The 13,676-nt window shown below is 44.9% G+C and overlaps 2 protein-coding genes across 6 annotated transcripts in view; one reads left to right on the forward strand and one right to left on the reverse strand.

The window, feature by feature from the left end:
• ADGRE3 (adhesion G protein-coupled receptor E3) overlaps positions 1–9,583 on the reverse strand; it is a 74,584-nt gene extending 65,001 nt beyond the window's left edge. Inside the window, exon 1 of one of the 3 annotated variants that reach the window (XM_054538399.2) lies at positions 9,450–9,583. The gene's annotated coding sequence lies outside the window, so the exon portion shown is untranslated. 3 annotated transcript variants of the gene reach the window in all.
• Positions 9,384–13,676, forward strand: part of ZNF333 (zinc finger protein 333) — a 30,416-nt gene continuing 26,123 nt past the window's right edge. Inside the window, exons 1-2 of one of the 3 annotated variants that reach the window (XM_054538326.2) lie at positions 9,384–9,461; positions 12,977–13,020. In XM_054538326.2, coding sequence (XP_054394301.2) covers positions 13,018–13,020 — 3 coding nt within the window. In that variant the 5' untranslated portion in view covers positions 9,384–9,461; positions 12,977–13,017. 3 annotated transcript variants of the gene reach the window in all.

The raw sequence follows: 13,676 nt of genomic DNA on the forward strand, positions 1-13,676 counted from the left end.
TTTGGGAGGCTGAGGTGGGCGGATCACTTGAGGCCAGGAGTTTGAGACCAGCCTGGCCAACACGGCGAAACCCCATCTCTACTAAAAGTACAAAAAATTAGCCAGGCATGGTGGCGCGCACTTGTAATCCCAGCTACTCGGGAGGCTGAGGCAGGAGGATCGTTTGAACTCAGGAGGCGGAGGTTGCAGTGAGCCAAGATGGTGCCACTGTACTCCAGCCTGGGTGACAGAGTGAGACTCCATCTCAAAAATAAATAAATAAATAAATAAAGGTACACCATTATTTTATGTACCACTTCACCTAAACATTAAACTATGACACAATGCTTTATTATTCTTTAAATTTTTATTTTATTCTTGAATAAGCTATAATAGATTTATTTAGAAATGAATATTTATCATGCATGGCTCTGTTGCATGCATACAAAAGAAACTAGCAGTGGGAACTAAATTTGTTAAGATGTTCTTGAAGCTTCTTCATATTCAGAATCTTCTAAATTACTTTCAACACAGTCATTGATGCCCATGTTTCAATGTCCATGTTTCTCTACATCAGTAGTTCTCAAGATGTGGTCCCCAGATGAGTTGCATCAATATTGTCTGGGAATTTGTTAGAAATGCGGATTCTTGGGCCTGGTGTGGTGGCTCATGCCGGTAGTCCCAGCATTTTGGGAGGTCGAGGTGGGTGGATCACAAGGTCAAGAGATCGAGACCATCCTGGCCAACATGGTGAAACTCTGTCTCCACTAAAAATACAAAAATTAGCTGGGCGTGGTGGAGGGCACCTGTAATCCTAGCTACTCAGGAGGCTGAGGCAGGAGAATCACTTGAACCTGGGAGGTGGAGGTTGCAGTGAGCTGAGATCACACCACTACACTCCAGCCTGGCGACAGAGTGAGACTTCATCTCCAACAAACAAATAAATAAATAATGCAGATTCTTGGACCATATCCAGACCTGCTGAATCAGAAATGTTGAGATAGAGCCCAGTGAGTGTTTTTTAACAGACCTTCCAGGTAATTCTGATACATGCTTAAGTTTGAGAACCCAGCTTTGCATGGTATTGTTCTCTGGACCATCAGGAGTATTGTGATGTAGGATTTATTCAAAGAACCCATGAGAGAACCAGAGGCCATTGCTAGTTCTCTGCCATCCTCACATTGCTTAGAGGGGCACCTGAGAATAAATCAAATGTTTTCCAACTGTGATGACAAATGAGATTATAATTCCTTTTCATAACCAAGTTATTGTGGTATAATATTCCAGGGGCTTTCTTGCTGGAAATCTAAAAGTGTGTTCTCAGTTATCTCTGAGAGTTTCTCGCAGGTTTACCTCATAGATGCCCCTGAATAGCCCTTTCCATCCTTCCATGCATCCATCCATGCATCCATCCATGCATCTATCCATTTATCCATCCATCCATCCATCCATCATCCATCCATCCATCCATCCATCATCCATCCATCATCCATCCATCCATCCATCCATCATCCATCCATCCATCATCCATCCATCCATCATCCATCCATCCATCCATCCATCATCCATCCATCCATGCATCCATCCATCCATCCATCCATCCATCATCCATCCATCATCCATCCATCCATCCACCATCCATCCATCATCCATCCATCATCCATCCATCCATCCATCCATCATCCATCCATCATCCATCCATCCATCCATCCATCATCCATCCATCCATCATCCATCCATCCATCCATCCACCATCCATCCATCATCCATCCATCATCCATCCATCCATCCATCCATCATCCATCCATCATCCATCCATCCATCCATCCATCATCCATCCATCCATCCATCCATGCATCCATCCATCCATCCACTCACCCAGCCATCTACCTTTCATCCATTCACTCACCGACCTATTCTTCTTTTCATCCACCAACCCATTTATGCACTTATCCATCCACTTAGTCACACACTCAACTTTTCATCTTGGGTGACAGAGGTTGGGATGCTCATGATTTTGGTGAGGATAGAGATTGAGATGCAAATTATTTTTGGTGTGGGATAGAGGCTGAGATGCACATGATTTTTTAGGGGGATAGAGGTTGGAATGCACATGATTTTTGGGGAGTTAGAGGTTGGGATGCTTATGATGTTTTGGGGGATAGAGGCTGGGATTCATGTGATTTTTGGGGGATAGAGACTGATATGCACATGATTTTTTGGGGGGATAGAGGGTGGGATGCATGTGAGTTTTTGGGGGTAGGGTATGTAATGCACATGATTTGTGGGGGGTAAGGGTTGGGATGCACTTGATTTGTTTGGGGGATGAGGATTAGAATGCACCGAATTGGCCAGGCTCCATGGCTCACACCTGTAATCCCAGCACTTTGGGAGGCTAAGGTGGGTGGATCATGAGGTCAGGAGTTCAAGACCAGTTTGGGCAAGATGGCGAAACCCCGTCTCTAATAAAAATACAAAAAATTAGCCGGGCGTGGTGGTAGGCACCTGTAATCCCAGCTACTCGGGAGGCTGAGGCAGGAGAATCACTTGAATCTGGGAGGTGGAGGTTGCAGTGAACCGAGATTGTGCCATTGCACTCCAGCCTGGGCAACACAACCCCCCTCCCCCCCAAAAAAAGAGAATTTACCGAATTTTGAGGGGAGTGCAGGGTTCATAATGCATATGACTTTTGGGTGAGGTTTATAATGCACAAGATTTGCTGGGGGGCAGGGTTTAGGATGCATTTGATTTGTTGGAGGGATAAGGGTTAAAATGCACATGATTTTTTTTTTCTTGGGTGCAGGCAGTGGGATGCACATGATTTTTGAGGCATAGAGGTTGGGATGCCCATGACTTTGGGGGTAGGGGTTGTAATGCATGTAATTTCTTACAGAGGGGTTACTCCTAGAAGAAGAGAACTGAAGAAGAAGGATAGGACAGAGGAAGGAGCTAAACAAGGAGGTAGTCTCAGCAAGAGTCCAGCCTCAGCCTAATCCCATGGGCAGCTCTGGACTGTGCACCATGGAGTTGATCCATCTTGAGGCAGGGCCCTTATACAAGGCCCTTATGTCAGTCAATCATTGGCTGTGGCTGCCCTGGGGGTGGGTGCAAGCCAAACCTCACAGGTAAATGAATGAATGCAACCATGAAGAGCAACTGGGTGGAGCTCCAGGAGCATCGACTGCATTGCTCAAACCTTTATCTGGGTCATGCTCACCCACTGCCTCAAATGTTGCTACACAGAGTATGAATATCACTTCCTCTTCATTTTAAAGTGTTCAAAATAACAATTCTCATTAGCCATGTTGCAACATCACATGATATATGGGGGTGAGCAGCTTCCACATGATTTTTTCAATTTCTGTTGTTATTTTTCATTGAAAAAATAAGAATTGTATGTATTGATGGGGTACTATGTAACGTGTTGATATATGTATTCACGTGGAATGATTTTACCAAGCGAATTAACACATTCATTACTTCACATACTTATATATTTTGTTGTAGTGAGAATATTAAAAAAAATATATATAATATATATATATTTTTAGAGACAGGGTCTTGCTCTGTTGCCCAAGTTGGAGTGCAGTGATGTGATCATAGCTCACTGCAGCCTCGAACTCCTGGGATCAAGCGGTCCTCCTGCTCCAGCCTCCTGAGTAGCTGGGACTACAGGGGCATGCCACCATGCCTGGCTCATATATATATATAGTAGAGATGGGGTCTTGACATGTTGCCTAGGCTGGTCTCCAACTCCAGAGCTCAAGCCCTCCTCCCACCTCGGCTTCCCAAAGTGCTGGGAATACAGGCATGAGTGACTGCGCCTGGCCAAAATGTATTTTTTAAAACAATTTTCAAATATACAATGAATTATTAACTACTGGCACCTTGCTAGGCAATAGATCTTGAAAACTCATTCCTCCTGTTTAACTGGAACTTCATATTCTTTGGCAAAAGTAATGCTTAATTCTTTTTTTATATTTTGAGACGAAGTCTCACTCTGTCACCCTGGCTGGAGTGCAGTGGTGTGATTCTCAGTTCACTGCATCCTCCGCCTCCCAGTTTCAAGCGCCTCTCCTGCCTCAACCTCCTGAGTAGCTGGGATTACAGGTGCCCGCCACCACGCCCAGCTAATTTTTGTATTTTTAGTAGAGATAGGGTTTCACTATGTTGGCCAGGCTGGTCTGGAACTCCTGACCTCTAGTGATCTGCCCACCTCGGCTTCCTAAAGTGCTGGGATTACAGGTGTGAGCCACCGCCCCTGGCTGTAATGCTTAATTCTTGACGGGCTCAAAGATGATCATGGCAGCCAGCTTGGTAGTCAGGTTGAATTTATTTAAGTGTAGATCCCTACAGAGAGGATGCTGTTGATCCCTCACCCAGATCCCATTTTCTGGTTTATTTTCTAGAACTATTTCCTTGAGAAATAAAATCAAATTTTATTAATGTCAAGAAAGTATTTCTTTGCCCTAAGGAACAAATGGATTGTTCTGTAGGGACTCATCCCCCAGCTGTTGTAAATTAGTTGCTATCACTCACAGCTGTCTGATATATCAACCTGAAATAATCAAAAGCATCAGATTCCAGTTTTAAAGAGCTTATTCAAGAGAAAAGCTAGGAATAGCCATTCTGGGATGCACAAACTCTAGAGAAATGGAATCAATGCTCTGAAGTTAGAAGCTAAGTTCTTGCTTGTATAGGAAGACAAAGAAATTTAACAGGATTACATTTTCTATACAAGGCTGGTTTATGAGTTATAACAAATTAATTAGTTGCAGTTTTTTTTTCTGTGATTTGTTTTCTTTTTATTGTAGCTGGTTTTCATTTTCTTTCCAATTTAAAAGCGTGTATTTAACATTCCCTCTAAAGGCAATGTAATAGCCATGAAGTCCTTATGTGAGAAAGGGAAAGGGAAGTTAATTTATAATGAAAGTCAACAGCAGAGAAGGAAGGGTCTTCCCTGGCTCTTCAACCACCTGTAACATTTTACAAAACAGTGCCAGTAAAGGAAAAGGTTTAATCTGTAATCAGAGAAACAAAAGCTATGGCATCCTGGGCTTCAGCTGCCTGTTACGTGACTGTAATTCACATTCCTTTAAGGCCCTAAATAATTTAATTGAGTTCCAACAGCTTAATTTTCTTTTTATTTAGAGGTGGATTCTCACTGTCACCCAGGCTGGAGTGCAGTGGTGTGATCATGGCTCACTGCAGCCTTGAACCCCTGGACTCAATCGATTCTCCCACCTTAGCTTCCTGAGTAGCTGGGACAACAGGCATATGCCACTATGCCTAATTAAATTTTTTTTTTTTTTTTTTTTTTGTAGAGACAGGGATCTTGGTACGTGGTCCAGGCTGGCCTCAAACTCCTGGCCTCAAGTGATCCTCCCACCTAGGCCTCCCAAAATGTCGGTATCACAGGCATGAGCCAACTGTGTCCAGCCCCAATAGCTTAAATTTTGAATGACTAATTTTATACCTCCTTCAGATAATTGCTGCCTCAGCTGAACAGGAGTTGCTCTGGGAGGTTATGATCCCCCACCCTTAGGGGGCATCTTGCAGCCAATGGCTATCCAAGATGGGGGTACAAAATGCCAGCTCCTTTCCTCAAAGTGGAATGGGACCAATTCTGTGTCTCATACTCCAGAGCTCCCTATGGGATTAGGCTGAAGTTTGACTCCAGCTGAGCCCACATCTTTGTTCAACTCCTTCCTTTCCTTCCTACCCTGCTTTCCTTACTCTCTCTCTCCCGAGAGCACCCCAGCAAATCATGAGGACCCACCCTCCTCCCAGGGATTGTGACCTAACCAAATCCCTCCCTTATTTGGTTATGTCATCAAAACAAAAGAAGAAATAATTCAAGTTTCCTAACACTTTCTGGTTTTATCCTGAGATGAGATTTAAAAATATGACGCTTGGTTTATGGCAAGATACAAATAAGATCCCCTATTATCAATATTACTTTATTGATCATGATGATAATAATGATGATTTAGTCCTATTTCAGAGTGCTTAATTTCTTTTTGAAATTGAGATAGAGTCTTTCTATATTGCCCAGGCTGGTCTTGAACTTCTGGCCTCAAGTGATCCTCCTGCCTTGGCCTTCCAAAGCACTGGGATTACAGGCTTGAGCCACCGCGCCCAGCTCAGAGGGCTTAGTCTTTACATTATAGTGCCATCTTCTGGTAAGATTAAAGAAAAAGAAATCCAAAGTAGCTTCAAATGCTGGGCTTTAAGAAGCTGGGTTGAAGTACAGATGAAGGTCTAAATCTTCCAGGTATGAGGAGTTGAGGCAAATCCTACAGAGATATTAACTTGTTCTTTTTTACATCACCTTAAATCTATTATTGTATCTTTATTATTCTGGGACATTCAGGCCCAAAGATACTCATTAAGTCAATAAGCTAAATTTAGTGACAAGTGCATGAGAATTAGAGTTAGGAAGCCTGATCGTGACATTTATTCATTCACGCATTGTGAACCCATCCATCCATCTGACAAATGTTTAAAATATGTGGTCTCTGTGCTCGGTGATTTCATGTCAGGTTGATTCATTTTACTCAGTGTTTACTTTCTCACATTTAAAATGGGGTTAACAATGGAAAACAGTGTGGCGATTCCTCAAAGACCTAAAAACAGAAATACCATTTGGCCCAGCAATCTCATTACTGGGTATATACCCAAAGAAATATAAATCATTCTATCATAAAGACACATGCACATGTAAGTTCATTGCAGCATTACTCACAATAGCAAAGATGTGGAACTAACCTAAATGCCCATCAATAGCAGGCTATATGTACATGCACACCATAGAATACTATGCAGACATAAAAAAGAATGAGCTCATGTTATTTGCAGGGACATGGATGCACTGGAGGCCATTATCCTTAGCAAACTAACACAGGAACAGCAGACCAAATACTGCATGGTCTCACTTCTTTTTTTTTTGAAATGGAGTCTAGCTCTATTGCCTAGGCTGGGTTGCAATGGTGCGATCTCGGCTCACTGCAACATCCGCTTCCCAGGTTCAAGTGATTCTCCTGCCTCACCCTCCCGGGTAGCTGGGATTACAGGCGCCTGCCGCCATGCCCGGCTAATTTTTGTATTTTTAGTAGAGATGGGGTTTCACCATGTTGGCCAGGCTGGTCTTGAACTCCTGACCTCAGGTGATCTGCCTGCCTCAGCCTCCCAAAGTGCTAGGATTACAGGCATGAGCCAACACGCTTGGCCACTGACTCCTTTCTTACTCCTAGCTTTGTTGACATATAGTTGACAAATAAAAATTGTATATATTTAAGGTGTACAACTTGATGTTTTGATATACATACAGTGAAATAATGAAGCAATTAGCACACCCATCACCTCACATATGTGCTTTTTTTTTTTTTTTGGTGGTAAGAACACATAAGACCTACCCTCTTAGCACATTTCAAGTACATAATACATCCTGTTAACTACAGTCACCATGCTGTACATTAGATCTCCAAAACTTATTTATCTGAAATAACTGAACCTTTGTACATTTTGTTTTTTAAATGATACATTTTTTAATTTTTATTTTTAGAGACAGTGTCTTGCTATGTGGCCCAGGCTGGTCATCTGGAGCTCCTGGACTCAAGCAATCCTCCTGCCTTGGCCTCCCAAAGTGTGCTGGGATTACATGCATGAGCCACTGCGCCCGGCCCAACTTCTTTGTAAGAACATTTAGCTTAAAACACAGATAAATTGTACCGCATAAAGGTATTTTCTTTCTTTATATCCTTATTCAATAAGCTATTTTCGTTTTTTTTTGAGATGGAGTTTTGCTCTTGTCGCACAGGCTGGAGTGCAATGGCAAGACCTTGGGTCACTGCAACCTCCACCTCCTGGGTTCAAGCAATTCTCCTGCCTCAGCCTCCCGAATAGCTGGGATTACAGGCGCATGCAACCGTGCCTAGCTAATTTTTGTATTATTAGTAGAGACTGGGGGTTTCACCATGTTGGCCAAGCTGGTCTCGAACTCCTGACCTCAAGTGATCCGCCCGCCTCGGCCTCCCAAAGTCTTGGGATTGCAGGCGTAAGCTACCGCGCGTGGCCTTTTCATATTTTTAAAACCTTTTTAAACGACTGGCAGAGACTTGTTTGCACCAGCATTACCATAAACATGTGAGTAATGTGTTGCACTGCAACATTGTGACAGCTACAACATCACTAGGTGATAAGAAATTTTCAGCTCCATTATAACCTTATGGGATCACAACTGTGTATGTGTTTCGTGGTTGACCAAAACGTTGTTCTGTGGTGCATGACTGCACATGTGCTTGTATATAAAGAATACCAGGGAACTAGTGACAGTGGTTGTTTCAGGGGAGGAAAATTTAGGAATAGAGTGAGCCTCTCGTTTGAACTTTTCCTATAGGTATGTATTATGTATACTACATAAAAAATAATTTTTAAAAAGTCAGATATATGTCTTAGATTCACACATCTCATTTTTAGTGAGAAAGGCAAGCTGTAGAAGAAACAAAAATACGTCATCCTATTTTTAGAATAAAGACAGTTGACCCGTGAACACCAAGGGTTTGAACTGTGGCTATCCCCTTATAGGCAGATTTTTTTCTACCTTTGTCCTCCTTGGGACAGCAAGACCAAGCCCTCCCTTTCCTCAGCCTACTCAGGGTGAAGCTGACGATGAAGACCTTTATTTGTGATCTTTATGATCACTTCCACGTAACGAAGAGTAAATATATTTTCTCTTCTTCATGATTTTCTTAATAACACTTTCTTTTCTCTGAGCTTAGTTTATTTTAAGAATATGGCATATACTACATATAATATACAAAATATGTGTTAACTAACTTTATGTTATTGGTAAGGCTTCTGGTTAACAGTAGTCTATTAGTAGGTAAGTTTTTGGGGAGTCAAAAGAAGTGAATTTTCCACTGCACAGGGTGGCGCCCCAACTCCCGTTGCCTAAGGGTCAGCCATATATAAATATACAAAAACAATCTTAAGTATGGGTATATTTTTGTAGGGGATTGGATTAAGCCCATGGATAAAGGTGGAAGGGGTTGGGGAAAACGAAGGAGAAAAGGGTAAATATCGAGCATCCCTAAAGAGCCCCAGGGAGGGGTCGGGTGTCCCCTCTCAACCCTTGAAGCCCAGGTCCCGTCACCCCGCCTTCCGAGTGCAAGCTCAGCTCCCATTCCCACCCCAAGCACAAGCCCCGCCCCATTTTTGCCCCTTAGGCGCACGACCCGCCCCTACTACCACCCTCCAAACCAAGGCCACGCCCACTCCGCCATTGGGGTGCAAGCCCCGCCCACCCGCCGTCGGAGGGAAAGCCATACTCCACCCCGCCCCCGCGCACAGTCCCCGCCCCACTCTTGCCACTGGGACCTAAGCCCCACCCCTATCCCCGTCCCTCGGACATAGGCTCCGCCCCCAGCACCACCCTCTATGCTCTGTTGGACCCCACTCCAGAGACTAACCTCATCTCCCGGGTAAGAATACTAGAATTTCTCCTTGGAGGCTAAAGAAGACGTTAGTTTTTCTGCCGCCGCCTAAGGCTACCCTGGCCACAACAGCCGGAGCCACAGCCACTTCCGTTCCCGGCGGCCCCGAGACCGGAAGCGGAAGTGCGCGCGGCGGCGGCCGACGGCGGCTGAGCTGTGCTGCGCGGCGCGGCGCGGCACGGTGGGAGTGTCTCCGGCTGGTCTGCAGGTGTGGCCCGGCCCCTCGGGAGGGCGGGGAGGGCGGGGAGGGCGGGGAGGGCTCGGCTGGCGCGGGGAGGAACTGGAGGGCCTAGAACAGCTCCGCCTGTGTGAGGGGTTCCTCCCTGCGATCATCCCGTGGCCGGCATGAGGCCCGCACAGTCAGGGCCTCGCATCTGGGCGCCCGCCGCCCGGTCTCTTACTGTCAGGTACCCCCTGTCCGGGCAGACAGGGCTGTCATCCTGTCAAAAGGGAAATCCCAAACAGTCCAGGTCCCACAGCTCAGGAATGTGGTGACACCGGTCCCAGCCCTCACCTGTCCGTCCCAATTTTTAGGGAAGTGCATAAAGACGGCCCTACCTTGCCTACAGTGTGCAAGATAACTGCGAATTAGTAATTCACGTTTTATTTGATATGATACTTAATATTATCTAGCTTTGCAACTGGAAAGTGAGGTCTGGGTCCACATGTGCAAACTGGTTTAATTGATTGGCCAAATTTACTTAAAAAATTGAATGCATCCTCCACTAAGGAATTAATTAGATGACGAGAGATTTCTTTTGGAGACTGACAATTTGAAGTCTTTTAGCTTAATATCTGTTAGCTTGGCTTTGCATCTCTTCCTTTTCCATAACTTTTTCTTTCTTCTTTTCTTTCTCATAAGAAAGCTTTTGGCCAGGCTTGGTGGCTCACTCCTATAATCCCAGCACTTTGGGAGGCCGAGGCGGCTAGATCACCTGAGGTCAGGAGTTCGAGACCAGCCTGGCCAACATGGTGAAACCCTGTCTTTACTAAAAATACACAAATTAGCCGAGTGTAGTGGTGGGCACCTGTAATCCCAACTACTTGGGAGGCTGAGGCAGGAGAATCGCTTGAACCCCAGAGGCGGAGGTTGCAGTGAGCTGAGATTGTGCCACTGCACTCCAGCCTGGGTGACAGAGCAAGACTCCATCTCAAAAACAAAAACAACAACAAAAGGAGGAGTTCTTAATTTTTTTTGTTTTTGTTTTTTTCTTTATTTTCTATGTTTGAGACGACTTTTACTTCTGCTATGGGCATCAAGTTTCTCACTGTGAGGTGAGGGTATCTTAAGAAAAGCCGTTTCTCAGTTATTTCACAAATATTATTATCAAGCAAACGTAAGACTGTTATTCAGATCTTTTCAAGTTGGCTCCAGTCCTTCCCCCAAGCATGTGAATCACAGAGCTTCAAAACTAATGGGACTGCAGGGAAAAGACGATATAAACTTTGTTAGTACTGGAAATTCAAATTGAGTTGGCCATAAGTAGGATGTCTTTTTTAATATTGGGGTTAAAGCTCATGTCTACTGAGAAATGAGGAAAAAATTAACTGCAGAGGAAAATCACGCATCAGATTTCAGTTTTATGAGTGAGGTGTTTGTTTCCATAAAGAATATATGCGCTTGCCTTGCCTTTTTAAAAAGAATTAATATTGTTTCTTAAAGATACCTGAAACTTGTGTGATTATGTCTTATGAAAGACAGGCATTTTAAGTTATTCTTATATTTGATTTTTATGGTGTCATATTGTCTTTTTTTTTTTTTGAGGCAGAGTCTCACTTCATCACCCAGGCTGGAGTGCAGTGGCACAATCTCGGCTCACTGCAGCTTCCGCCTCCTGGGTTCAAGCAATTCTCGTGCCTCAGCATCCCAGGCAGCTGTGATTACAGGCGCCCGCCACCATGCCCGGCTAATTTTTGTATTTTTAGTAGAGACGGGGTTTCACCATGTTGGCCAGGCTGGTCTGGAACTCCTGACCTCAGGTGATCCAGCTGCCTCGGCCTCCCAAAGTGCTGGGATTATAGGCGTGAGTCACCACACCCGGCCTCATACTGTGTTTTGTGTGTGCGTGGGCATATTCCTTCTTAGGCTAGCTATATTGAGTCATTCTTGAGTAGTGTTATTTGGCGTATTTTCACTGGGGTGCCCTCAATGAATTGGACCCTGTACATGGGGAAACAGTGGGACTGAAATAGTTATAGTGCTTGCCCCTATGGAGGCTTTATTCTAGCTAATAATATTGGTAAATTAATAGTGCCAAAGGCAATATGAGAACGTGGAACAGGAGAACTTGGGGAGGGGGTCAGGAAACACATCCGAAAAGGAACAGATGTTTGAACTTTCAAGATGAGTTGTACGTAGCTAAACAAGAAGTCTAGCTGTGGAGTGGGTAGCGGAGGAAACTTGAGAGAACATTCCAGATGTACAGTCCTTCAGGCAGTACAAAGCCTGCTGTGTTCCAGGAGCTGAGAACAGGTAGAGAAAGCTAAAGTAGAGAAAGTACTGAGTGGATGAGCCAGGTGAGACAGGGAGGCAGGTCCCTGAAGATCATGGTGAGCATTGGATCTTCTTTGTATTTTTTTTCTTTCAGACAGAGTCTTGCTCTGTCACCGAGGCTGGAGTGCAGTGTGGGATCTGGGCTCATTGCAGTCTCCACCTCCCGGGTTCCAGCGATTTTCTTGTCTCAGCTTCCTGAGTAGCTGGGATTACGGGCGTGTGCCACCATGCCCAGCTAATTTTTGTATTTTTAGTAGAGATGTGGTTTCCCCATGTTGGCCAGGCTGGTCTTGAACTCCTGACCTCAAGTGATCCGCCTGCCTCCGCCTTCCAAAGTGCTGGGATTACAAGCATGAGCCACCGTGCTTGACCTGGACCTTATTCTTTTTTTTTTTTTTTTTTTTTGACATGGAGTCTTGGTCTGTTGCCCAGGCTGCAATGCAGTGGCGCGATCTCAGTTCACTGTAACCTCTGCCTCCTGGGTTCAAGCAATTCTCCTGCCTCAGCCTCCCGAGCAGCTGGGATTACAGGTGTGTGCCACCATGCCCAGCTAATTTTTGTGTTTTTAGTAGAGATGGAGTCTCACCATGTTGGCCAGGCTGGTTTCAAACTCCTGACCTCAAGTGATCCACCCACCTTGGCCTCCAGCCTGAGCAAGAGAATGAGACTCAAAAAAAAAAAGTTTACATCATAGTTGGAGAGAGCGAGGCAAAAATCATTTAAGAAATAAATATCAAATCACACCTTCATACAGGCAGTGGAGGAAAAGTAGATCTTAGATGTATTTTGAGGGAAGCTAGAAGTTAAAATGTTCCTTTGATGACATGGGAAGACTCAGTAGCAGTCACTAGAGGCTATTGTTTGAAAGGTACGTTGGGGACCAACATGTTGCTTATGGAGATAAATGTCCTGTAAGGATTTTGATTGTGGTCACTCTGCTGGAGACCCCCCAAAATGCTCTGCTTCTGTCCTCACCCCTTCTTTTACCTCAGTATCTCTTTTATTGCAGGGAGGACACCGACTGAGACCACAAACCCTGGCTCCAGTGTCATGGTGAGGAAGTTGGGGGCTCCTGTGGCTGAAGGGGTGCATATGTAGGATAACTATGTCCTCTGGGCCCTGTCTTCTCTCTCGCCACTTCCTTCCCCAACTGAGGAAGAAAAGGAAGGGTGAGTGAGGAGCATCCTCGTCCCTGCTCTAGGGGACATAGGGACGTCCTTCTGTGCCTGACCTCTAGAGGGAAACTGGCATGGAAGAAGAGTCCCATAGCAGACCCTGGGGCTCTGAGCGGAGCTCCTCCAGGGCCAGCCTTGTCATCCCTGGTGAGACCTATTGAAAACACATGTGGCCATAGAAATATAAATTCAGCTTAAATTAATTAAGATTCAATACATTTAGCCAGGCATGGTTGTGTGTGCCTGGACTCGCAGCTACTTGGGAGGCTGAGGTGGGAAGATAGCTTGAGCCCAGGAGATTGAGGCTGCTTTGAGCTAGGATTGTGACTCTGCGCTCCAGCCTAAGCTACAGAGTAAAACCCTGTCTCAAAAAAAAAAAAAAAAATTAAAAAGTTTCAGTGCTCAGTTTCTCAATTGCCCCTGTCACATTGCCCAAGTGCTCAACAGCCACATGTGCTGGTAGCCCCTTTCTGGAAAGTGCAGGCATGGAACATTCCCATCATCAGAGAGTGATGTCTGTTGGACAGCGCTGCT

The sequence above is a fragment of the Pongo abelii genome, chromosome 20 (assembly GCF_028885655.2).
Source record: "Pongo abelii isolate AG06213 chromosome 20, NHGRI_mPonAbe1-v2.0_pri, whole genome shotgun sequence".
In the NCBI taxonomy this organism is placed as follows: Eukaryota; Metazoa; Chordata; class Mammalia; order Primates; family Hominidae; genus Pongo; species Pongo abelii.